Source organism: Podarcis erhardii, assembly GCF_964252035.2.
Source record: "Podarcis erhardii genome assembly, chromosome: 10".
NCBI classification, from domain to species: domain Eukaryota; kingdom Metazoa; phylum Chordata; class Lepidosauria; order Squamata; family Lacertidae; genus Podarcis; species Podarcis erhardii.
The window spans coordinates 41,779,124-41,804,656 of record NC_138500.1 but is presented as its reverse complement, the minus strand read 5'-3'; the positions used below and the strand labels follow the sequence as shown (position 1 = coordinate 41,804,656).

The following is a 25,533-nucleotide window of genomic DNA, read 5'->3' as shown; positions in this document are numbered from 1 at the left end:
CCAAGCCACCACATCGCTCCCAGGAGAGACGCATGGCTCGGGCGCCCTGCAGGCCAGGCCCCGCAGTAAGTGCTGACCCCCACGGTGTGCCATTTTCTTACCCCTCCAAGGATGACACCCAGGGTGGACAGCACCACCCACACCCCTCTTCCTACGTCCCTGGATATTGCATATCCACAGATCAACTTTGCCTTCTTGCCAGGTGCTGTAGTCTAAACCACTGAGCCTTTTGGGCTTCCCGATCAAAAGGTTGGCAGTTTGAATCCTAGCCATGGTGTGAGCTCCCATTGCTCTCTCCCAGCTCCTGCCAACCTAGCAGTTTGAAAGCATGCCAGTGCAAGTAGATAAATAGGTCCCATTGTGGTGGGAAGGTAAACGGCATACAGTGGTGCCTCGCAAGACGAAATTAATCCGTTCCGCGATTCTCTTCGTCTAGCGGTTTTTTCGTCTTGCGAAGCAAGCCCATTGACAGCTTAGCGGATTAGCGCTATTAGTGGTCTAGCGGCTTTTAGCGATCAGCTGAGAAGCGGCTTATCAGCGGAACAGCTGATAAGCGGCTTAGCGCTTAGGGAAAGGGCGAAAAAAAGCAAAAAAACCCCGCGGGAACTCGCAAGATTTTTTCGTCTTGCGAGGCAACCCCATAGAGAAATTCGTTTAGCGAAGCACCTCGAAAAACAGAAAACCCTTTCGTCTAGCGGGTTTTCCATCTTGCGAGGCATTCGTCTTGCGGGGCACCACTGTATCTGTGTGCTCTGGTTTCCGCCATGGTGTTTTGTTGTGCCAGAAACAGTTTAGTCATGCTGGCCACATGACCCAGAAAGCTGTCTGTGGACAAATGCCTGTTCTCTCATTCTGAAAGCAAGATAAGTGCTGCAACCCCATAGTTGCCCTTGACTGGACTTAACCACCCAGGGGTCCTTTTTCATTTGCCATTGAGCAGGATAGTTTTAGGCCTGCATGATAAGACAACTGGAAGAAATCCTTTTTCTTGGAACAGTGGCATCCTTTCTGCACCTCTCTCCTTATTTACTTATCTTAGGGAGAGGCCTCCTGGACTGTGGATAGGAAAGCAAAATCAGATTTAGTGTGTAAATTGCATGAGAAAGCTTTTCCTCTCAGTTGGTCTAAGGGCTGGTGGCAGTAATTACAAGGTGGCAACATGTTCACAGCAATGACATGGGAACAAAGAAACACACAGAAAACTGTAATATCAACATTTTGCTATCACAACACATTAAATCCATGACATGGTTGTAGTTATTAGTATGTATTTGAAAATAATGCTTTTAATATTATCCTTTTTAAACACAAAATATCTATCTTTTTAACAGCACCAAGTATATGTCCCATCTCCTAGTCAACACGCTTGTTGTGGTTCCTGCATAAATGTGTCCTGTATTTTCTATTCTGGCAATGGAACCTCAGTCATTTATGAAGTAAGTCCTCCGGAAAAGCTGAAAAAAATAGACCACGTTATCAGAATTCAGACTATGTTGTCTTTAATTTATAAAAATTATTAAATCCTATAGAAGATGTTCCACATATTCCTATTCTTGATTCAAACTTTCTTTGGTTGGAAGCCACCTTGAATATTTGGTGCTTGTGTCCATATGGGCGTCATAACAAGCCAGAAAATAGTTAGGGCTGCCACCTGCACAAACTCTTGTAAATCAGGTGATGTTTGGCACATTTGATCCAAAACACTATAAATAATTGAAAATCTAATGTGTAGGACCTGAACACAATTCAACAGCAGCAGCTCTTTCAGACCTCTTGGTACCAAATTCTTGTTCTAAAATTATGGTCCAGATCTTTATGGGATTTTTCATCCCACAACACTGCCTCCCTTCTTATTTCACACGAGGTAAAAAGCAGCATAAACCTTGGATGCTTTCAGGCAACCTGTATTTTCAACAAAATATGGATTTTTAACTTACTCCTGTATTTGCCTTGGTTGTTTGTGTGAGTTACGTTGTAATGGCCATCGCTACAAACAATTAAAAAAATCTGACCAAAAAACCCAAACAAACCTGTAAGAGGCCAGAAAGAAGCTATCTCCTCTCAGTTGCACATCCTGATTTGTAAGTCAGTTTAAACCCGAGTTTCCCCATTTAGATGTCACAAGAAATTAACATGCCATGTATACAAACAGAGGGGCAGGGCAAGGAGAGAGTGGATGGGCACACCATTCACAGACCAACCCTGTTATTATGTGAACTGAGCCAACAATTAAGAATATTGGATGCAAACCACAGCATGATGTCATAATTTGAAGTGGATGTGCAAACTATGTTGCATCTTAACTGTGATTGAATACAGTCATACCTTGGATCTCAAATGCCTTGGCTCCCGAACAAATCAACTCCGGAACAATCGAAACCCAGAAGTGAGTGTTCCGATTTTCGAATGATTTTTGGAAGGCAAATGTCCAGCACAGCTTCTGTGGCTTCCAATTGGCTGCAGGATGCTCTTGCAGCCATTCGGAAGCTGTGCCTTGGTTTTCAAATGGTTCTCGGAGTCAATAGACTCGAATGGTTTTCGAATGGTTCTGGGAGTCGAATAGACTCCCAGAATGCATTCTGATTGAGAACCAAGGTACCACTGTGTTGCACTGGAACTGAGTAAATCACGGTTAAAGCCGCCTCTACGCCTGCCGCATAGCAAGGTAAGAATCAAGAGTTCTGCTAAGTTGTTATATATGCACTCTCAAGGCAGGGCTTTATAAGCTCAGTTATGACTCTACTCCAGGCATAGGCAACCTCCGTCTCTCCAGATATTTGGGACTACAATTCCCATCATCCCTAGCTAACAGGACCAGTGGTCAGGGATGGTGGGAATTGTAGTCCCAAACATCTGGAGGGCCGGAGTTTGCCTATGTCTGCTCTACTCTGTGCCTGGGAATCCGCAAGTGGTGTGAAGGCAACAAAGAATAGTGAGTGCTAACAGGAGCTACCCCTCTTGGAAACTGTGGCCTTTGAGAAACAGGAAAGTGTCGTTATTGCAGTGAAGATGGTTAATATGGTGTTCTCAGAAAACATTGATTGTGGTCAGTTCCATAGCCATTAAACCCTAATGTCAAGTAAATGTTCCTGTGGTCTTTTAATCTGTTCTTTTTTCTCCAGAAGAATAACATTTGATCTCTTACTTTATAGGAAGGAAGCACATGGGACTCAAACTGCACTAAATATGAATGCACAAAGACTGCTGGTGGTGCAATAGTGCTTGGCTCCAGTGTGGTTTGCCCACCCTTTAATGAGACTGAGTGCACAAAGGTTTGTAATCCTATACATATTGTATACAAATGAAGAAATATATGAAATAACATTTTTCTTGAGCATGCAATCCACTTGTAACTGTTTAATATAGAGAAAATGTCTACATTTCAGTGTTTTCATTAATCTTTTTTTCTGAATTACGCCAGACGGCAAATAATATCTTAATTACATAAAGTCTTATTTACATAAATGAAAATGTCATTATCTGTCCATGAGTCCATGAGCTTTCTGGTGCAAATGTGGGTGGTTCTGCATGAATGCTTGTGGATCTGCTTCTTTCATTGAAATGAATACATCAGAACTGATTCTAATCAGTGGATTAGAATAAACGTGGCTAATGCAAAGGCTCACGGTTTTCAGATTTTGTGACTTGCAGTGTGTCTGCTCAGAAGAAAACCCAATTGAGTTAATTGGGACTCACCATATTTTTTGCTCTATAAGACTCACTTTTTCCCTCCTAAAAAGTAAGGGGAAATGTGTGTACGTCTTATGGAGTGAATGCAGGCTGCGCAGCTATCACGGAAGCCAGAACAGCAAGAGGGATTGCTGCTTTCACTGTGCAGCGATCCCTCTTGCTGTTCTGGCTTCTGAGATTCAGAATATATTTTTTCTTGTTTGCCTCCTCCAAAAACTAGGTGCGTCTTGTGGTCTGGTGCGTCTTATAGAGCAAAAAATACGGTACTCCAAGATGAATGTGATAAGGATTGCATGTTAAGGATTCTTAACATGAAAGTTATACTGGAGTGCCAAAGGTAGAGCTGCCATAGGCCCAGAATTTCCCAGACATAGCTGGGATTTGCCCGCCAAAAATTGCGTCTGGGTGGAATTTCCAAAAATTGGAAAAAATGTTCGGGGAAAACCCAGCTGTATGGCAACCCATGTCAGAAGTGTAGATTTTGTGGCAAATTTCATATATTAAAAATAGCTCAAAAACTTTTTGAAATATGACAACCCTACCAAAGATTAGTCGTCCCTGGTTTACAAGAGTCATTCAGACTTATCAAGATGTTCCTTTGGGCACAGTCTGTTTTGAAATATTCTTTTTTTTATTTTCCCAGAATGGAGGCACTATAGAGACATATAATGATGGCTGCTGCAGGACTTGTAAGTGGAACAAAAGCTGCATTCAGTGCTAGTTGTATGCTAGTTTGGCTTCGGTTTTGGATAGCTGTGTATGTTTTTCACTCCTTTTAAGTGGGACATGTGGAAATAAAAAGCATGCCATCCCAAATCATGTAATGTATGTGTAGTCTTAACAAATGTCATTGACAAGCCTTGCTTTATATGGCTGCTCACATGGTGATTTTGGTTGTGTTTTTTTTTTTTGGTTAAACTTTTTTTCTTCTGGAGTATAACCAAATCTCGCCAAATACAGCAGGGGGTGAAACTAAAAGCTACTTTGTATTTTTAATAAATGAGGTTATATATATATATAGCTATAGATATTTGCCTAGATTGTTCCAGAACAATTCATGCACACATGTTTGAAATAAAAGTTCAAAAAAAAATAGAGAATTGATTTTTAACTTAGTGTGATGGTCGTTTTAGGTTCTCCTGTTATGTGTTCTCTAGGAATAAATGTTTTTCATCTTCAGTCCAAGTCTATATATAACAAGATATTTAAGTGAGCAAAATTATGCATAAAGAATTTTTAAAAAGAGACAATTTCCCTTGTAAGAAGTTATGTATCAAATTGTAATGCGCAAATGTGAAGCCATTTGCACAAAATATTGTATGGTATATTCCAATTTCAGAATCAAAAAGGTCTCTCTAACATGAATTAGCACATCTGGATAGTGAAGGACATTGTACACTTGGATTCTCTTTTGACAGTTCCCCCTAGGCTTATTTTGCAGTGACCTAAACATTTCAGAACTTTGATAGCCAGTGGGAACTTAGCAGTGCAATATGACTTTTCACAGGCCTCATTCACATACCACATTAAACCATAGTTCAAAAGCAAATATTTAATGTGAATATGAAGAATATGAACTGTACCAATATGAGGAATTGTAGACATTTTAACTGAGAAGGAAGAACAAACTTTCAACACCTGCATGGGCTCTAGTAAGAACGGAATTGGGGGGATCACAAACAACTCTAAGCGAAGCACTAAAGAAATACAAAGCAAGCTACACAGATTGGTGGTTCCTAACATCTTTACGAAGGGAAAAATGTTTGTTCTTTATATTCCTTGGGAAATCTTTCATGCTGCAGTTCACTAAAGCAGACTGAAATGTAATCAGCCCAACAGGAGATGCATTTGATGATCTCCTAGAAAACCTGCCTCTAACAATTTGCCAAATGTCTTGGGAACTTCTGTTCCATGCAGCTGCCTTTTTGTTTCTTTAGGATCTGGAAAGCACTTCTTGCTTGTGCCTGGAGCCCCCCCCCCCTTCCTTTGCATATAGGCCACACCCACACTTCTTTTCATTTGAAAACATAATACTGCCTGAAGGCATGTATCTGCAAACATGTGTTCAGGGCATCTGGTATGGGCCTTGCATATATAATGACTAAAGCCCTAGATATGGCTTTGGCTAAAGAGATCACTATTTTGAGTGATAGACATGAACGGCCTGCACCTGGCCACCACCTTAAATAAGCTAGGCATGGGCTGATTGCAGCCCCTCTGATTGGCTAAGTGGGCACTGCCCACCTTTACCTAGGAGCCCGATGTGGCTGGAGGTGCCAGGTGACCATCACCTTCCCTATCCGTGTCAGAAGATAGTGGCTTCCTCATTCGCACCATGTGGCAATGGCCGCCCACCTGGAGTTCCAGGTGAGCGAATATTTTGAGTGACAGACATTAGGAAAAATATTAAGGAAAATAATTCTGCTATGTAGATAACCAACGCTGATTAAGCTCTCAATGAAGCCACATCTTTCTCCTTCTCCATTCACTATATGAAGCAGACATGGCTCAATGTATCTTCAGGGTATTATGAAAACTCCGTAGCTTTTGCAGAATTCCATAGTCTTAGGAAAGGCATTGTTATACTTCAGAACCATTGGCTGAAATGGCTTCTAAGAACAAAAAATGCAACAAAATTAAATGCTATTTTACATGCTAATAGAGAATGTTTATATATATATATAAAACTAAAAGCATGTGCTTTCTTTGGTAAAGCAGTTTAAAAGTCAGCTCCAAGTATAGCTTGCAGCTCCTTGGGTTTTAATGGGAACCAATAATCTTCATTTTAACAGGAGAATGATTAAATGCATGCTAAGTGAGTTCATATATTTAATTCTTACCTTGCCAGAGTCATAAGATGCCCCCTAGAATAATTATTTTTAAATCTCTTGTGTGAACATTGTAGTTTTGTTACCCAGGCAAGTCTTAAAGCACAGGTTGCCAATAATTGAGAAAAATAGGAAGACTTTTTTCCTATTTTTCAAAAAGAAAAAAAAAGAGAAATTACAGTTGGCAGTGTAAGAATTAATACAATGTTATTCTTGTAAAAATATGTTTTTATATTACAAAAACACTTATGTTCCCAATAATTCTGCCAGGTTCTGGACGGGGTGTATCACCCTTTGCCATTAGCCCCGTAGTCTCTACTGATAGTATTAATTGTGAACCAGGTATTACTATTTTTAATAATGTATTTTGTTTCCTTTAAAAATTGTTAAAATGTTAATATTCTTTATAGAGATGTTGTCGATATGCTTCTGTGACTCAGTGTTTCCAGTATTTATTAGATGACATTACACCCCTTACTTAGTTCATTGCTTATCGCTTTGCAGAATCAGAATATTTGGGCCATTTGTTTTAAAGAGAAAATTGCTGAGGCTTTTTCTTTCCTAACTAAAGAGCCACCTTGCAGTGATGGCTGTCACAGTGCTGTGCTGGGAAACAATTAAGTTGTGACTGAGGGAAAGATGGTGGCCTTATTTGTGTTGTGAGTTTGCGTTGTGAGGTGGTGGATGTGGGGGCATTTGTGATATAGACACATGCATCTATTGGCCTAGCTGTTCACAAAAAGAGGTATATCATAGAACTGTCTTTTAACATTGAAATAATGCTTCACTTCCCATGGCTGATGGAAGCTCCATGATTGTATTGGCACTCCTGTGTAGATTTCACATTTTTATCCTTGAATCCTCTCAACATATGCAGTGAACATGGGGGTGTTAAAAACGGATTAAAAACCTATTTGGAACAATTTGTGACATATATCATGCTTCATCTCTTCCACACAAAATGGATTCTATCAGGAATGTTCCTGCATCACAAACTAATATTGAAGAATTTACTCTTAAGTTAACCCTTAACAAATGCTCATTAAAAGGCCATTGTCCATAGAACCATGAGATAGATTTTAGAAATTCAATATGGCTCCTGAGTTCTCACTTTTGAAACCAGTCCTAGAATCACCTAATGAGAGGCTCCCAGAACCTCTGGACTGATATCTAAGCATAAGGATGGCAGGTTGGTGGGAAGGATGAACTGCTCTGGAGCATGTTCAAAAGCACCAACACAAACCTAAAGGCCTCTTTGAATCATGGCCTAATGAATGTTATTTTGAAAATTATATTCCTGGTTTAGCAAGTATATATGAGTAAATGGCAAGTTATTTTATTTTCCATTAGGCAAACGAGATGAAAAGATTTGCCAAAAAGTGACTGTCAGAACAACTATAAGGAAACATGACTGCATAAGTCGGAGCCCTGTAAGTATAAGTGCCTTAAAGGGGGTATTCGGTTGTTGTATAGGGTGTATATAGGTATAGGGTGATATATAAATAATAATAATAATAATAAAGGTTACTTCCTTCCAGTCAGTGTGGGTAATAAAACAAGCCAACCATTAAAACACTCAAGGGTAGTGTGCAAAATAAAGACACACCCACACCTACAGACCAAAATAGGACCCACAACTGCCCTGACATCTGGAAAATATCTCACCCCGGCAATGTCCTCCTACTCATATATGTATTTACAGTTTAATTGCCTCTTCCCTGAGAGAAATGCTGAGCTCTTCTGTTCAGACTCCAGATAAACTGTACACAACGTAATTGCTGACACCAGGCAAAAGCACTGACGTCTGTCATTAAATGTCCTCCTACTCTAAACGAAGTGTGCCAATATATAACAGATGCACATAATGTACTTTAAAAACAAACACCCCCCTTTGTCTTCTCACAATGGGTATGCCTTTGATGTCATACAGAATAAAATCTCTTTAAGAGATCAAGATATAATACCTCTGTTTTGTGAGCTACCAGATAAAAGATAATATATTTCCATGTAAGTATATACAATAAATCATTTACTATAATGTCTCACAAAACAGAGGTATTACATCTTTCCACCCCTAAGGGGTGGATTTCATTTCTATATGTATATATTAATTACAATGTTTTTGAAGTATAGTTGATATACCGTGGTTATAGAGGTACATTTGCAGTTGCAGCTTAACCAATACAAAGGTTAGGATTGGGCTGAATTCGTTTTTCAAGTTACATGAGTTAATTTTTACAGATAAATGAAACTATCGGAGCAGGGTGCATATTTTTATGGCAAATTTGGCATGTGAGGCGAGTTATTTAAGCTCTTCTTTCTTCTGCCTCTGCTGGGAATGGATGTATCTCCATGTTTGGCTTGAACAAATGCTTTAGATAAATGTTTTGGTAGGTGAATGGAGACAATACCCTGTCAGGTTGCTGAGCAGAGACCTGCTGGGCACAAATCACCTTCTCTTTCTCTCTCATTTGTGTTTGCCTTAGATTGGAGGCACAACAGATGTTTGCTTGAGGGCACATGTGTACTTGTAAGGAGTTGGACTCTGAGCCTCTTACACTTTAGTTGAGGGATCTATTCCAACTCTGCAATTATGCGATTCTATCTTTCATGTGAAGTAAGAGGTGGGGAGTGTAACTTCCCCATTCAGCTCTGAAAACAGCCTGTAGCAACCAGGGCTAACTAGTTACCTACAGATAATGTTCTCTTTTTGGGAAGCAGCCCTGTGAAGTCATTAGATGAGGTGTGCACAAAGTAGACATTCACCCAAAAAATTGCTTCCTTCCTCCTCACCCCAAAGCACCAAGTAACGGATGGTTTCTTTCTTCTTTCTGTCTCTCTTAACAGATTAATGTGGCTTCTTGTGATGGAAAATGTCCATCTGCCACAATTTTTAACATCAACATTAATAGCCATTTAAGATTCTGTAAATGCTGTCGTGAAAACGGAGTGCAGAATCTCACCGTGCCACTCTACTGCTCAGGAAATGGCACTGAAATCTTGTATGTCATCCAGGAGCCCACAGACTGTTCATGCCAGTGGAATTAAGATTGTCTGGAATCTTACGGAAGACCATAACCAAACAGGCTATTGTATGTTTATTATTGTATTCAGATTTAATAAATATCTTATTAATATATAAACATATTTTTCATGTTTCATAAATATATTAAAATTGATAGTATTCACTGTTTTAATGCTACAGCAAAATTGTACATGTTAACATATATGCAAGAATTAGTTCATTTTAGTCATCGACTTAACTTCATTTAGATGTGTGAATTAATCAGTTCATGATAATGTTAATCAAGTACACATCCCTAAAGATAACTGGAAACCTTTTGTAGCTTATTAGCATGTCTGTTGGTATCACTCATTTATACTTACAATTATTGTAAACGTTACACTGTGCAGTAAAATGTTTGCAATAAATTACTGGCAAACTGGTATTCCTTGTTTCAGTTGTGTCTTTCTGTTTGTTTTCTATCTTCCAGCACACTTTACATTTTTTGTGTTCCTTTTGAACATCCCCAGAATCTTGTGGCTACTGTTAAAGTGTATCTGAAAACTACTAATTAATCACTGCTGACATGATTTGATATTTACGGGGTTTAAAAAAGAGCTACAGGTGTTTGTGATATGTCCCTTGGATTAAAGTGATACAAAATATATGTATACTTCTGTTAAAAGAAGAAAATGCACCTTTACTTTGGGTGGACTGCTATTATTATTTAAACAATTTAAAGATATTATATTACTATTTTGATGAAAATATCTGATAACTTTTTGTTATAAATATATGTGACTGTTCTGCAATAAATACTACAGCTTTGGAATAACCTGTATATTGCCCAATACTTTGACAATAGTATCAGGAGAATTTAAAAATGTGCATTATAATGAAAGTCAAAGAGCAAAGTCAAAGAGCATACTTCTGGAGTTAGTGTCTTATGTAGAATCTGAAAGCTCCTCACTCTGTATTAAAACCAATCTGAGGATTTCAGACAAGCACCTCATCATATTAAATCTTAGTGCAGTCATGAGAAAGAGGTGTTCCACATCCGATGACGCATATTAGATTTGCAGATTAGAGCAAATTCAGATAAACACATGTGAAACTCTGGACTGTGCAAAACTATTTACAGATACAAATCTGCTGATCTAAGCACATCTTGAGAACCATGGGGCATTATTGAATTGTTAACCTATCTGCAACTTCTGAATACTGTGCTTTTGTTACATATCCTATTAAGTAAATAAATATATTTTAAAAGACACTTACATTACTATGAATTATTCCACTGTGTTTGTGTGTATGAGAGAGAGAGAGAGAGAGAGAGAGAGAGAGAGAGAGAGAGAGACTGAGAGACAGAGCTAGAGAGGGAAGGAGGAGGTGCTTTGCAGTCCTGCAGTATGCAAACTCTGACTTTTGGCTCTGGCTCTGCTCAAAGCTCCCAACAGAAAAAATGTTCCCCATTCCTGGTGTAACCTGTAGCTTGCCCCCTGGTTTTACTTTGTGAATATTTTTAATTAACTCACAATGTTCACTAGAAGCAGTGGAAAACAAAAATATTTTTATTTAAGGAGTATCTCCTTAATTAAGATTAAAAAAAATGCACCACCCAAGCAAAAATAACTTGCCTTGTTTTTAAAGGAGTATTTATGCTGATTATTGAAGACTGGCCTTCACTTAAAGTTTCCGCTTGGCAAAAGTTATAATGTATCTGTTTCACACTCTAGATGATCAGTGAACATGACCCCCATTATATGGAGCAAAAGTGCTCTTGCACAAGAAAGCCGTATCTATGCTTATCTTCCTTTAAAAACTTATTTATATGCTGTGTCATCAGTGTTACCCCAATCATCTAATACGACCGTGGCCCCAATGCAGGAAATCCTACAAATATATGCAGATACAATATTACTTCCTGCAACATAAACACAGTTTTGGATATATCTGAATTATATGCAACAAATTGAGACCAAATGTTAAATAATTGCACTGAAATGTATTCAAACAGCAACATAGTTTTTTTTTAATTTCTACAGTAAAGCAGAGTTTGTTTCAGGTGCAGGGAGCTGTTTGCTATTAAGACATTGTATCACATTTACTTTGTCATTGTTATTAAAACTTAGGAACATAAGAAGATCCCAGCCAGATAACACCGGAAGCCCATTTAGTTCAACTCTAGATGAATTATGAACAAGTTAAAAGGGACAGGGACTCCACTTTCTACATCTCCATTCAGAGACCTTTCAGTTCATTCCTATCTGCTTCCTGTTCCTTAACCAGTTCCTGACCTGTCCTCTTATGCTAAGAAGAAGAAGAGTTTGGATTTGATATGCCGCTTTATCACTACCTGAAGGAGTCTCAAAGCAGCTAACATTCTCCTTTCCCTTCCTCCCCCACAACAAATACTCTGTGAGGTGAGTGGGGCTGAGTGACTTCAGAGAAGTGTGACTAGCCCAAGGTCACCCAGCAGTTGCATGTGGAGAAGCGGAGACGCGAACCCGGTTCATCAGATTACGAGTCCACGGCTCTTAACCACTGCACCACACTGTCTCTCTATGCTCTGCATTCAGAGACCTTTCAATTCATTCCTATCTGCTTCCTGTTCCTTAACCAGTTACTGACCTGTCCTCTTATGCTAAGCTTTAGGAGTCTTTGCTGAGACTTCATCAGAAGTTTTTTTAAAAGCCCAAGAGCACCATGTCAACCAGATAATCTCTTTCTATGCTTCTTGACACATTCAAAGAAATCTAAAAGGTTAGCGAGGGGACTTAACTGCACAAATCATGCTAGTTCTGCTTCAGCAAGTCTTACATGATTTCCGCCAGTTTTCCAAGGACAAACTGGCTTGTTATTTCTTGAATCCCCACTGGCTCTCTTTTTAAAAAATTGTGTTAAATGTGGCAACTGATCTTAAGGCCAAGTTGCATATTTTTGTCATAAGACCGGCAATTTCACATCTGAGTTATTTAAGAACTCTCAGGTGGATTCTCTATCCAGAACTGTAGTTAATTTGTCAACTGGGTCTAGAATTTCAACTCTCACCATCGTGATTTGCTTTATCTCCATATTTTAAAACAGAAGAGTTATCAGATTTTGGAATGATCTACATAGGTAATTTCAAAACATTGCAGGAGGCTACAAGAGGTTTATAAATGTAGTTTTTAATGTGTAAGTATCCCCTCTTAAAGTTAGTTTACCCCTTTCCTTTGGGATGTTCAGTGTTTTGATAAAAACTTAGACTAGATTTTGAAACCTAACAAGAGCCCTGCCAGATCAGGTCAAAGGCCTACCTAGCCTGGCACTCTATTCTCATAGAGATCAACTGGATCCCTATGGGGAGTCCACAAGCAGCATGAGTGAAACAGCACTGCAATTCCCAGTAACTGCTAGTTCAAAGCACATGACAGAGGTGGCAGAACACATCCATCCGAGTATGAAGGCCAGTATAGAAATGTAATAAATAATAAAATAGCTCAGTCTGTAGAGCATGAGACCCTCCGGGTCATAGGTTTGAGCTCCATTTTGAGCAAAAAATTTAAAAATAAATAAATCCTCCACTGCAGTGAGTTAGACTAGAATGACGCTTGTTGTCCCTCACAACTCTACAATTCTATTTTTCTAATACCCCACCTTTCCCCCTGAAACGACTTTGGGCTAGTTCAGATGCTCTAGGGTTGGGCTTTTCGTGGAGATTGGATAAACCTTTGGTCAACTCAGTTTGAATCCTTGAGTGATGACAGCATGCCATTTTCACTGTCCTTTTCAGTGTGAGGCCGTAATGTCCATGAACACCTGTCCACAAAAATGGAAACAATTTTCTTACGGGGTGATCTGGAGCTTTAGGAATCTGGTGAATGAAACTATATAATTGGTCAGTTTGATTAAATTGGGGGGGGGGATTTTTTTATTTTTTATTGTTTTTTTACAGAAGTCATGCAAATCCAACCCTCCTCTCCCTGCCCTTCAGGTATTCCTCCTCTGAAGAGAAATGGATTCCAAGCTTCCATTTCGTTTTCACCTTGACCCTTGAGCCATTGTGTGCCTTGTGGGTCCTCCAGTCTTAAGGCTTTGCTGGGTCGTCTGCACTGTTATTAATGCAAATCTCCTGAATCTTAAAAAAAACACACAACCCAATCCTAACCCCCCCCCCATCTCCCCCAAACAGAATTTTCCCCCTTCTTTAAAAATAAGCTGAGCGTTTATAGCTATCCGGATTTGTCTAATTCCAAATGCATTTTGGAGCTCAGGATTCAAATTGGATTCTTAAGGCAAAGTTTTTTAAAGGGGGGTGGGGGTGGGAGCGCTCGTTCCTATGGACCTCAGAACGAAGGTGTCAAAGCCTCCCCCTGCTGCCTCGCCTTCCTTTCCTCCCCTCCTCAAGTTTCCATGGAGACCTCCCTTCCCACGTACCCCCCCGCTGCAGCCTAAAGAAGGGAAAAGGCGAGACTCGCCAGAAGTAATTGGACACGGGGACCAGAAAGCGCGCGCGCCAAGGAAGAGCTGGCCACGCAGGAGAAGACGGCGGCTGCTCGCCTAAGGCGGCCTTCCCTTCCCTTTGCCAGCAGGTGGGTTCTGCGCAGCTGGGGAGAGGGAGCGCGAAGATTTGAAGATTGAAAAGGGGAAGAATGGGAGGGAGGTTTCTTTCGCACGTGCGTTTGGGGGCTTCCTTCCCCACCTCCCTCTTAGTGCGTAAAAGCGCATGTGAGAACTAAATAGACTAGACGACAGACTATTCTAAACACATTCCCCGCTTCCCTTCTCGCGGTAAGGCAGGAAGGTTGCTTCTTTTTGCTGGCAAGTGTGTATAACTGAAAGCTTAGCATCATGGGCGTAGTCAAAGGGCGGGCGGGGTGGCAGCTTCCCCCCAAAATCAATACAAATCTGAGGTCCTACCCCTCCTAACAGAAGCCTCCCCCCCCAAAAAAAAAATCCTGGCCACGCCTATGCTTAGCTAATAACAATGCAGTAGATGAAAAAAAGCAATGCAGCAAGTGGATGCTGCTATGTTAATTATCTTATTTTTCTACGTTTATGCAACCATAATTTAGCTATTGGGATTCTGACCCAAACCAAAATCTGAGAGCCAAAGCAATCCCACTCTATGGACAAAGCGGTTTGGTTACTGATTGTTATACAGTGCGCATTTCAGGTAAGACATTGTGAGCTCTGTTTATCTAGCATTATTTGTCATGTTTGCATAAAGTGAGCTATTCTTTGATGTTTCAATTACAATAACAAATTGCTTCGTGAATTACAACAAACTATGGTTTGATTTGTTAAACTGCACACATAAAGGGAAAGCTAAGGAGAAGTTAAAGATTTTCTGAATGTGGACATTGTCTGCATTATCCCCATCTAAGCTTCACAGCAAACCATTTGGCAAACCTAGCAGTTCGAAAGCGCGTCAAAGTGCAAGTAGATAAATAGGTACCGCTCTGGCGGGAAGGTAAACAGCATTTCTGTGCGCTGCTCTGGTTCGCCAGAAGCAACTTTGTCAAGCTGGCCACATGACCCGGAAGCTGTACACCGGCTCCCTTGGCCAATAAAGTGAGATGAGCACCGCAACCCCAGAGTTGGTCACGACTGGACCTAATGTTCAAGGGTCCCTTTACCTTTATCCTTTTAAAGCAACTCAAAAAGGTCATCAAGTACCCTCATGTAAGATCTCCTTGCTTCTGGGATGATGTCGTGAGCATGCAGATCTAAGTCCTACGATGTGTCATTTTCAGGGTGTCCAGTGTCTATACTAAATACTCATGAATGCTTGAAGGTTGTGTATCCCCAAAGATCCTTGCAGATTTGCACATGCCCAGAAGTTTAGTTTACTTTCCTAGTCAAAGAAGAACCTCTTGGTAAGGTGGCAGTTTAAAGCAGCTGAGCATTACAATCTAGATAAGTTCATAATATGAAGCTAGGTAGATATTAGCTTTAATGACTGCTAAGCAATATGTAGCAACAATATATTATTTTCCCTCCAAATATGCACTTGATTATCGTTTGACATATACTGCATCTTTGCATTGCAGATATCTGGTGGCCTGGAGTGTGGTCAAGTAAAGAAGCCATCTAGAGCTGTTTTCTTGGAGTGGTCAGAGTTTCCGAAAGGGAGGAATCCAGATTTTTACGTTGTAACATATCACCTCACTGATGACTTGGCTCAAAAAGTAGGCTGTATGCTTAGCATCACATGCTTTCAGCAGTTACACTAATTTGATTTGATCGCAGGATTTGGTTGAACATGTTTGTTTAAAAAATAATGTTGGCAAGGGTGCTTTGGTTGTCTGAAGAAAGTTTAAGAGAAAATGGTTAACCTTTGAAAATAAAATTTATGTAATCCTATGGGTTGGAAAAAAGGAAGTCTAAACAGGGAAGATGTTATAAGGACCCTTCCAATCCACATGGTATTAGGCAATCTGACCTTTATTTCACCTGAATGTAATAGTAAATGAGTCTGTTGCTGCACTTGCTGGACTCTCTATAGTTCTTTTAGTTATAGACCATTCCAACAGAAATGCCATTTGAATGATTATAACCTGGGTGCTTGTGATAAATAACAAAACCATAAAAGAAATTGAAACCACAATAAAAACAAAAACCAGTCAGCAAAACAGAAAGCCTATACAGTGGTACCTTGGGTTACAGATGCTTCAGGTTACAGATGCTTCAGGTTACAGACTCCGCTAACCCAGAAATAGTACCTCAGGTTAAGAACTTTGCTTCAGGATGAGAACAGAAATCACGCACCACCAGCACGGCGGCAGTAGGAGGCCCCATTAGCTAAAGTGGTACCTCAGGTTAAGAACAGTTTCAGGTTAAGAACAGACCTCCAGAACGAATTAAGTTCTTAACCCGAGGTACCCTTAACCCCAGGTACCACTGTAATAATATAGATTAGAGGCAAGAGGGAGGAAACATTGTTGCAGAGAGATTACAGGGTGGGAGGCATAGATGCATGGAAAGGCATGCCAGAATTTGAGAGCTGCAATAGAAAACGACCTTTTTCTCATGGAAGATGGAACTTGAGGGAGGGGAGGATGAGATGCTCTTTAATTAATACTGTATTTAGAATTACTGCCTCAGATACAGTGCAATATTAATTCTTTTTTTTAAAAAATAGCACTCCTTTAAATTGCAGAATGTGAAAAGTGTTTCCACAACACAACTAAAAGCACAAAATGTTACAATTCTGCTTGAGGAAGGGAAGAAATATGATGTGAATATGATGTCACTGAAGAATGGGAAAATTCTACATGCAAAATCATTCAAGACACGTATGTATAGGCAGCCCCCTGTTTATGCAGGGGTTACATTCTGAGACACCACACACTTTGGTGAAATCGCATATCATTGAAACACATTGAAAAAGCCTGCAAACAGCCTTCTCTGCCCTTTTAGTGATGTTTTAGTGACACCTTTATGCTGTTTCTGGGTCACTTCCGGGTTTGGTCTGATGCTCGTATACACGGTCGCTCACATATTGGATGTGCCTAACTGGGGGTGGGGGGTGGGGGCTGTACAACAATGTAGGACTTACTTTTAACATAATCACAAAGATGGAAAAGGTATATGATTACATTTAATATTTTAGAATAGCCAAGTTGATATTGAACAGAAACAGTCTCTCACACACCTCAAATCTATTACTTTGGGGGAAAAAAAAATTAATTGTGTGAATATTTTCCCCCTGTTAATCTGATGAAATTTTCTAATTTGGTTTGCAGGTGGAATTTCAGACATTGTCAAAACACACGTGACAAGTACTAGTGCATTGTTTAGCTGGAATATTCTAGCTAATGATTTTTCGGTTGAAATTTCTTGTAATAACATTTCTCGGATGTTTAAGCATAATGAGGTCTTCTATGAATGGACAGATCTGAGACCTGCAACGTTGTACACTTTTAGTTTTAAATTTAAACAGCTTCACTTGGATTTTGTTAATGTGTCTCAGATGCTGCATGTTCACGTTGAAACAGGTGTGTACTTCAAATTTTGTATTTTGCTATTCCTGGTCTAAAAGCATCTAATATACTGAATTTAGAAATGACCAGTGCCTGGATGGGAGAGTGTCTGGTAGCTCCATGTAGACCGTTTGTAATTTCTACAAAGGAGTAGAATACAGGTATAACCAGGGCTTTTTCCCAGCCGGAACTTGCTGGAACTCAGTTATGGCACCTTTCAGGTGGGTGCCATTGCCATTCTAAGAGAATGAGGGAGGTTTTCATTGTGAGTTCTGGCACCTCTTTTTCTAGAAAAATAGCACTGGATTTAACCAATTAAAATATGAGTGAAACCAGGCTGATGTCACTGCATGCTTATGAACCTATGAATCACTGAAGTTAGAAGATGGTAGTGCCCCATAGGTTCATCTAGTGGCAATCCACACTTCCATCACCTGGTTCTGGTCCTTGACATCTGCCCCACCCTCCCACCACAGCCTACCCCACATTGCTCCAGAGAGGTCTTAGTTGGCTGAAAGTGGAAGGAGGTAATGGGAAACTTTTCCCCATGAACTTCCTTAAGTTAACCTAACATTTTACTAATACAATACAATATAAATATGCCCATTAAAAGACATAGTGCTATTCATGGTGTCAATCTACAGTGATGTGAATACAGGCATTGTTATTCCAGTACAACTCAAGTAGATTTATAAGAGCATCCTTTTGTATAAAACTATGATGATTTAATTTGTTTTAGAAAAAATAGTGGGTGTGGTAGGTATGCTTAATTTAACTGTCATCATATAGGAAAATAGATTTATTTAGTCATGTGTGCATGTGTGTTGAGAAATGATTTTGGAATACTGGAATTATATGTCCATTTTAGGTTTGTGTTCAGATGGTTGGACAGCTTTCAAGCATGGCTGCTATAAAGTAAGTAAAGAAAGCAAGCCTTGGAGTGTGGCACGACAGAGCTGTGAATTATTTTCAAGTGGGGCACATCTTGTTGATATAAAGAATAAAGAAGAACATGCATTTCTTACTTCTTATCTGTCGTCATTCAGTCACATAATCATGCTATGGACAGGTCTCAATGACATCAAGGTCAGTATACTATATCAGAGGTTAGTATGTTAGATCCAGCCCTGCTCAGTCATTTGTACTTTTTACATGCATTCCTAGTTGGAGCCCTTACAGCTGGTGGAACTTAAAAAGGTAAAAGGACCCCTGACCATTAAGTCAAGTCGCCAACGACTCTGGGGTTGTGGCACCCATCTCACTTTACTGGCTGAGGGAGCTGGCATTTGTCCACAGACAGCTTCCAGGTCATGTGGCCAGCATGACTAAGTCACTTTTGGCGAACTAGAGCAGCACACGGAAATGCCGTTTACCTTCCCGCCTATCTATCTACTTGCATTTTGAGGTGCTTTCAAACTGCTAGGTTGGAAACAATGGGAGCTCACCCCGTCACGGGGATTCAAACCACTGACCTTCTGATCGGCAAGCCCAAGAGGCTCAGTGGTTTAGACCACAGTGCCACCTTGACTCAAATTGCCCTGACATAGCAAGGAAAGTATCTGTGGTTTTTGAGGGGAGAATTGTACAATCAAGCACTGCTTCCAAGGATGGAATGGCAGCTTTATTTTAATTAATTAAGTTACAGTGCACTTTTAATTCACTTGAATCTCTCAAGTGGAGGACAAGAATAAAAAATAGCCGAATTCAACAACTGATCTCATATAGTAGGAGGAAAAAACCCAACAATTCCCAGTATACTAGAAGGTCAAATGCCTGCCTAAAAAGAAACATGTTTTGACAGCCCGCCTAATGAACTTGCTCAAAAGGAACAAGGCATGGCACTTGTTTGAAGTATATCAGGTGTATTGTGGAATGCAGTTATCTAAAACAAGGAGGAATTTATTACAGTAATTTTGATTCTTGCAGGAAGAAGGACATCTCTCATGGACAGATGACTCCCCATATTTTGGACAATCTGAGTTCTCTTCTCTGCCAATGATCCCAGAAAATGAAACTGATTGTTATGCATTTCAGCGAAATTCTAGTGGTCCAAATTACTTTTTCATGCCTTTCTTCTGCTATATCCCATTGCCCTATATTTGCAAATATGAATGTAATTATTTTATTACTGCTATCAATTTAAAACATTTTATTAAAAGATACTTTTAATGAAGAATAATTTAAATTTTATGATCAAAAATGGCATTTGGATTTAAAGTTTTAAAAATTGTTCTTTTCAGTGTCCTCTGTTCCTGAAAACTTCACATTTAAGGTGCAGGATTTTGGCACAGATGAAGCAGCACTTTTTTGGAGCAGTTTGATTGGCTGGTTTACTTCAGACTTTCAGCTCAGTATTAAATACTACTTTGAACTTTCAGAACAACATTCTGAAACTTTTACTCTAAATTCAACGCAAACAAAAATTTTGAAATTGTGCCCTGGTCATTTGTATCATTTTTTATTATCAGCAAGAAGCCCTGAAGGGGCACATATTAGCTTACACCCAGTGAGGATGCTAGAGACAAGTAAGTTGCATTACAATAAAATAAAATATGATATTAATGTAGCACATTTTTTATATATGTCATCCATGGAAAAATAATAAATTGTGTTTTATCATGATCTTTAAATCTCTGCATAAAAAAATCAGAATCAAATGTTGGTTGGAACAGACCCACTTAAATCAATCAAAGTTAAGAGTTAGTTATGAGTAGGGATGGAAAGACCTGCCAATTTTGGTTCTTTCACTTTCTCATTTTTCAAACCTCACAGTTCAGTTCTCCACATTTCTGCAGCAATTTAAGATTTTTTTAAAATCTTCATAATAATTCTCAAGAATTTTTGTGTGACTCCCCCCCCAAACCCCCAATTTTTCTATTCAATTTTAACAAATGTACACATTTTTGCAAGTAACTTCTCCTATTCTCCTATTCACAGAGAAGGAAATGTATGTGCTTTCCTCCAACACTGTGCACCACTAAATTGATGAAAACTGGGCCAAAAATGTATGTGTGAGAAAATATCATAAGTTAAACAACAATATAGGGAGATAGATATTTGAAGACTTTAAATCTAAAAAATATTTAATAAACAACAACAGCGTAGTTGAGTCCAGCCCATAGACTGTAAATATTTTATTTATTGCACCTTTGTCTAAAAGTATTTGTACCAACAGCTACTTTTATATCAGAATTCTGTTTTCCCATCTTTTGATCATTAGGGCCATTACATTTACTCAATGTAAAGGCAACACGGGTGACATCATCAGAAATAGTTTTGCAATGGGATTCTCCAATGAGCCCATGTAATGCATCCTTTCATCACTACCTAATTAGCATCTTAGAGAGTGGAACAACAAAGTGGGAAGCCATTCCATTTGGAAAAAGTAACACTTCTGCTGTCATTGGAAATCTCAAGCCATACCATCAGTATCAGCTACAGATTCAAAGTGTAGCTGAAAAGGGAACTCTAAGCTGCTACGAGGATCCTATGTTAATAGTAACAGGTACATAATTTTTTATTTTATAAACAATGTACATAATTACTTTTAACTGGTAGTAATTTAGGATATATATCCTAGGACTCCTAAACAAAAGGAAGAAATGTGGAAGATGATAGCATCTACAGATAAGTTCAGCATGCAGTTAATTATTTATTTCACAAAATTTATACACCACTTGATTGTAAGAAAAACAACAACCTCAAATCCTCATTCTTAAGCAATTTTATTTTCATTCACTCCCCCCCCCTCTCCCTGCAGTCCCTCATGGTTCCAGATGTTTACTCCTGGGTTGTGAAGGAGATGGAACTGTAGGGGAAGGGGAAATTAGTAAGAACGTCTCCTCCTTTTCTGCTAAAATTTAAAATGTTTCTCCAAGTTGTTAGAGAACATGTGTTACAATTTATGCAGTTCTCCCATTTTAGTAACCACGAAGGAATGTCAATATTCTAAAATAATTACCGTTTTTTCCTGTGTATAAGACTAGGTTTTTTCCCTAAAAAAGAATATCAAAAATTATGGGTGTGTTATACATGGATACAACCCCCATTTTCTTAAATCTGAGTCCCCCAAAATACATGGGGGCATCTTATAGATGGAAAAATACGGTATTTTTGTGAAGCTATGACTGAAACAATACATGCTTTTTCCATCAGTGACTGCATGCATCCTTCTCAACTGAGAACCGAGTTTTAAAAGGAGAGCTAATCAACTAGGAATAATTTGTCTATCTGATATGCACTGTAGATATCATTTTCTTTGTTTAGGTGTCAGCCCACCTACGAATGTATTCATCCATCCAGAAGATATAGGAGAGGACCATGTAATTATCTACTGGAAACTGCCACAAGAGGGCCAGGAATCCTATATCCAAGCAAGACCATCTGCAGTTGAGGATAAAAACATGGTGTTCTTAGTAAACAATACGGAGAGTTTTAAAATTGAACTCCTAATACCTGGAATGACTTATGAAATAGGAGTGGCTACAGTAACAAATGGAAACAAGAGTGATCTAATTACCATTCAATGCACTCTTAGTAAGATGTTTTAAGACTTTTTTTGAGGGAGGGGAAAGAAACATTTTTATTAGGATACCCCCCCTTTAAATTGTTGTATATCAGTTGTGCCATGTCTACTCAAAAGTAAGTCCTGTTGAGTTAAATGGGGCTCATTCATAGTGGGTATAAGAATGCAGTCTAAAAGAAGTATATTTATTAGTAGTAGTTGCTGTAATCCAGTATGGATGTTTATCAGTTGGATCAGGATTAAAGCCTGTGAAGGAAAGTCTTATGGTGAGAGCTAACATTATGCTAGCAGGACTTCTCCTCCCTCCCTTCTCCCTGTAGTCCCAGTACCCCAACCTTCCAAAGCAGATAGATTATGGGAGTGGAAGAGAGGAAGGGAAAGTCTTATTTGTGTGAATGAAAATCCATTGCACAAGTAGGTTGCCATAATATGAAGTAGACGATAGAAGCAGAATTTATTTCAAAGCACGCTAACACAATATTTTGGAATTGTTGCCTTGTGGAAATGAGACATTACTTTCATTGCCAACCATCAACTGGCTTGATTGGGAATGAGAGCCCAGTGGTTCCCCGTCCCCCCTTCAAAATAATGACACATGGCCTGAGAGCAAGAGAATGTGTATGGTAATGTTTTTCAACAGTCATTTTAGAAAGAATACCTATAATTCACTTCAAATACGTGTAAGGTTGTGCAGAAAAGATAGGATTCTAAAACAGTAGGCAACACATGAAATATGAACACTACATATATGAACACTACAAGTGGCACAACCATTTCCATTGTTCCATAAATTTTATTTCTTTAGTTTAGTAGTTGATACCCATATTTTGATGAGATGGCGTAGATGTGAGAAAGTTCAGCTGGAACATTAAATCAGGCCTTAGGCCAGTCAATCAGGAGTTGATTACTCTTCTGAACAGCTTGGATTGTCAAAGCATTAAACCCTCTTGATGCTTCCATTGAAATGAACTGTATTTGTGTTGACCACCTAGCACCACTATAAAATCCATTGTTTGCCAACAATATTGTATCTGACAATCCTTACTTTATAGTCCCCTGCATTAAAAACATGTGGTCTACACTTACTGTTCTAATTTACAGCTGTTTATAAAACATGTTTGATCTCATCCCTCCTTCTGTTGTCACTCTAGAACCCAAACCAGTACAGATTGTCATCCCCTATGAAGTTCAAAGTCATTCTGTGGTTTTATTTGTTCAAATGCCTGCTGTTGGAGTCTTTGATGGCTTACACCTCATGAGTAAAAGAGGCCCTAATGCAACTACAACTTTGTCAACTGATGGGAAAGTAACTATAGAGAATTTAATCCCGGGCACGGAATATGATTTTTTTGTTTCCACTACAAGTGGATCTATGTTAAGTTCTGTATACCACCTGCCAGCTATAAGAACATGTAAGTTATTTAAGGTTATGTGATTACATCCTCTTCCTTCAATATGAAATCTTGCTGTAATTTGTCTAGTCCATATATTGTTTTCATAACTAGATGTGGAAGTATTTGTCAGGGCCATTTCTGATTAACTTATGTTGATAGTTGTGGACTCATGTTGGCATTGCTGATTTATTAGCATCTTAATGTTTTCATTGATGACATAATATATTGTCTATAAAATTATAGGTTGTATCCAACACTGCAGTTCTGTTCATGCAGCAGACATCATGGTGCACAATGGGATTTCCATTTCTTCTCTGCCCTACAGCCCTGTATCTCAAAAGCATATATTGGGTTTACACCAGGAAAGAAAAGGAAGGGGGAGTCCCATTGCATGCATGGAAATCTACTTGACTTATTATATTATATCATAATTTTTAAACTTCTCTGTAACTTAGTAGTTCAAAATATTCAGCCTAAGGCTGTGCATGTTTTCTTGGATGTAAATTGCAGTGGAATTCACTCCCTAACAAGTATGCATAGGATTGTAGTCTTGGATGATATAAACAGTATCAGTGTTTGTGATGCAGCATTTGAGACCACAGATTCTAATGCACATTAGCATTTCTCTGTGTACAGTAATATTGAGGGCTCAGATGGTTCTACCAATAACTGCAATCAATGTTTATAGAGGAATGGTTAGATGCTGAGTCAAAGTATATGAACCATAATATATATATTTTTTGGTATGTTCATGTAGTCCTGCTACAGTACAGAGAATAGGAGGAAAGAGTAACCTGTCGATTTCATGACTGTTCATCAATCTCCTTTTTAGTTGCATATTTCCCCACCTTCTTGTATGCATATTTTTGGCACTGAAATAAATGGAAGTGGGTTACACTTTAAGCAAATAGTAAAAGTGTAGCCGGAAACATGACATTTTTAACATAGTATCTTTCTGGTATTTAGATGTGCAATATTACAATCTATTACTGCATTTTCCAACAAGAAGGGAAAACCTCTTCGAGGAAATGGGGAGGTTTATCACCATCTGATTCTATGTTTTGGCATTTCGTATGCCTTCATTGCAGCTCATCTCTTCCTAAAATAGTAGGAGTTTGGAGCTGCAGTAGGACTTTGTGTAACAAGAATTAACTTTGCAAAGAGAATGGGAAGGACACAGATTCAGAAGGAATGGGCTGTAGAGGTAGGGAAATGTAGACAAGAGTCTTCAGGATTTGTTATATGGAATTCCACAAATTATGGAGGACTGAATTATCCAGTGGGGAAAACCCCCCCGAAGATGAGAATGGATGGAAATACAGTATTTCATCTGAGCAATTAGCCTAGGGCCTACAGAAAGACACAGATTGGAAAGCAAATAGGGTTGTATCCAGTGGAGTCATCCTATTAGTGTAAGGAATTCTGTCTGCACAATGTTTTTCTTCCTCCTCTCCCTGTGTGCCCCTTCCAATTCTGCTCTAGAAAAGATTGGGGGGGGACATGGTGTGCACAGGGCGAGAAGAAGTCCCATTGCACAAACTGCTGACTAATTATTGGATATAATCCATAGTCTCTAAAGCAGGAATGGCTACCTCTAAAGCTCTAGAAGGTCCTTGATGTCTCTACCCAATTTTACTGACACTGTGGTAAAAATTGAGTTGTTCTTGGCCCTAAACAAATATTTGGGAAAACAGAATTTGGCCATACGTACCTGCTCTAGTGTATAAAGATAATGTGTGTGTGTGTCTTTCTGACATTCAAAACATTTATAAGCTTCTTTATTGCAGAACAACTTTTGAAAATAAAAGATAACTCATAAGCTGAAGTAAATTGAGTGCTGGGGTTGAACATAGTTGATGAAAGGTCTCTGCTGGTACATTTGGATGTGGCAGAAATCCAAAAGGCTCAGACATTCATCCACTCTGGCTCTTTATTATGACATGAGAAATGAAATGTATGATGTACATGTTTCACATATTTTGCAGGCCTTGCAGTTCCACTAAATGTACGTGAAGGCAGAATTACAAATATTTCAATACAGATTATTTGGGATAGAGCAGATGGAAACTTTCAGCAGTATGAAGTCACATGCATAAACTATGCAGGTATTTTCATGGTATGTTTA

The 25,533-nt window shown here is 39.0% G+C and overlaps 2 protein-coding genes across 4 annotated transcripts in view; both read left to right on the top strand.

The window, feature by feature from the left end:
- Positions 1–10,080, top strand: part of OTOGL (otogelin like) — an 85,828-nt gene extending 75,748 nt beyond the window's left edge. The window contains exons 53-58 of the mRNA XM_081879445.1: positions 1,332–1,436; positions 3,153–3,272; positions 4,334–4,379; positions 6,789–6,860; positions 7,869–7,948; positions 9,366–10,080. Coding sequence (XP_081735571.1) covers positions 1,332–1,436; positions 3,153–3,272; positions 4,334–4,379; positions 6,789–6,860; positions 7,869–7,948; positions 9,366–9,566 — 624 coding nt within the window. The 3' untranslated portion in view covers positions 9,567–10,080. The remainder of the gene's footprint in view (positions 1–1,331; positions 1,437–3,152; positions 3,273–4,333; positions 4,380–6,788; positions 6,861–7,868; positions 7,949–9,365) is intronic.
- A 3,991-nt stretch (positions 10,081–14,071) lies between these two features.
- The window catches only part of PTPRQ (protein tyrosine phosphatase receptor type Q), a 106,604-nt gene continuing 95,142 nt past the window's right edge, over positions 14,072–25,533 (top strand). For 2 of the 3 annotated variants that reach the window (XM_081878557.1, XM_081878556.1), the window contains exons 1-12: positions 14,073–14,096; positions 14,580–14,680; positions 15,558–15,695; positions 16,667–16,802; positions 17,253–17,504; positions 18,358–18,575; positions 19,416–19,602; positions 19,730–20,014; positions 20,710–20,994; positions 21,756–22,025; positions 23,166–23,426; positions 25,394–25,524. In XM_081878557.1, the coding sequence (XP_081734683.1) occupies positions 14,633–14,680; positions 15,558–15,695; positions 16,667–16,802; positions 17,253–17,504; positions 18,358–18,575; positions 19,416–19,602; positions 19,730–20,014; positions 20,710–20,994; positions 21,756–22,025; positions 23,166–23,426; positions 25,394–25,524 (2,211 nt within the window). In that variant the 5' untranslated portion in view covers positions 14,073–14,096; positions 14,580–14,632. Of the gene's footprint in view, positions 14,097–14,579; positions 14,681–15,557; positions 15,696–16,666; positions 16,803–17,252; positions 17,505–18,357; positions 18,576–19,415; positions 19,603–19,729; positions 20,015–20,709; positions 20,995–21,755; positions 22,026–23,165; positions 23,427–25,393; positions 25,525–25,533 lie in introns of all 3 variants that reach the window. The other variant, XM_081878558.1, reaches the window with a different exon arrangement.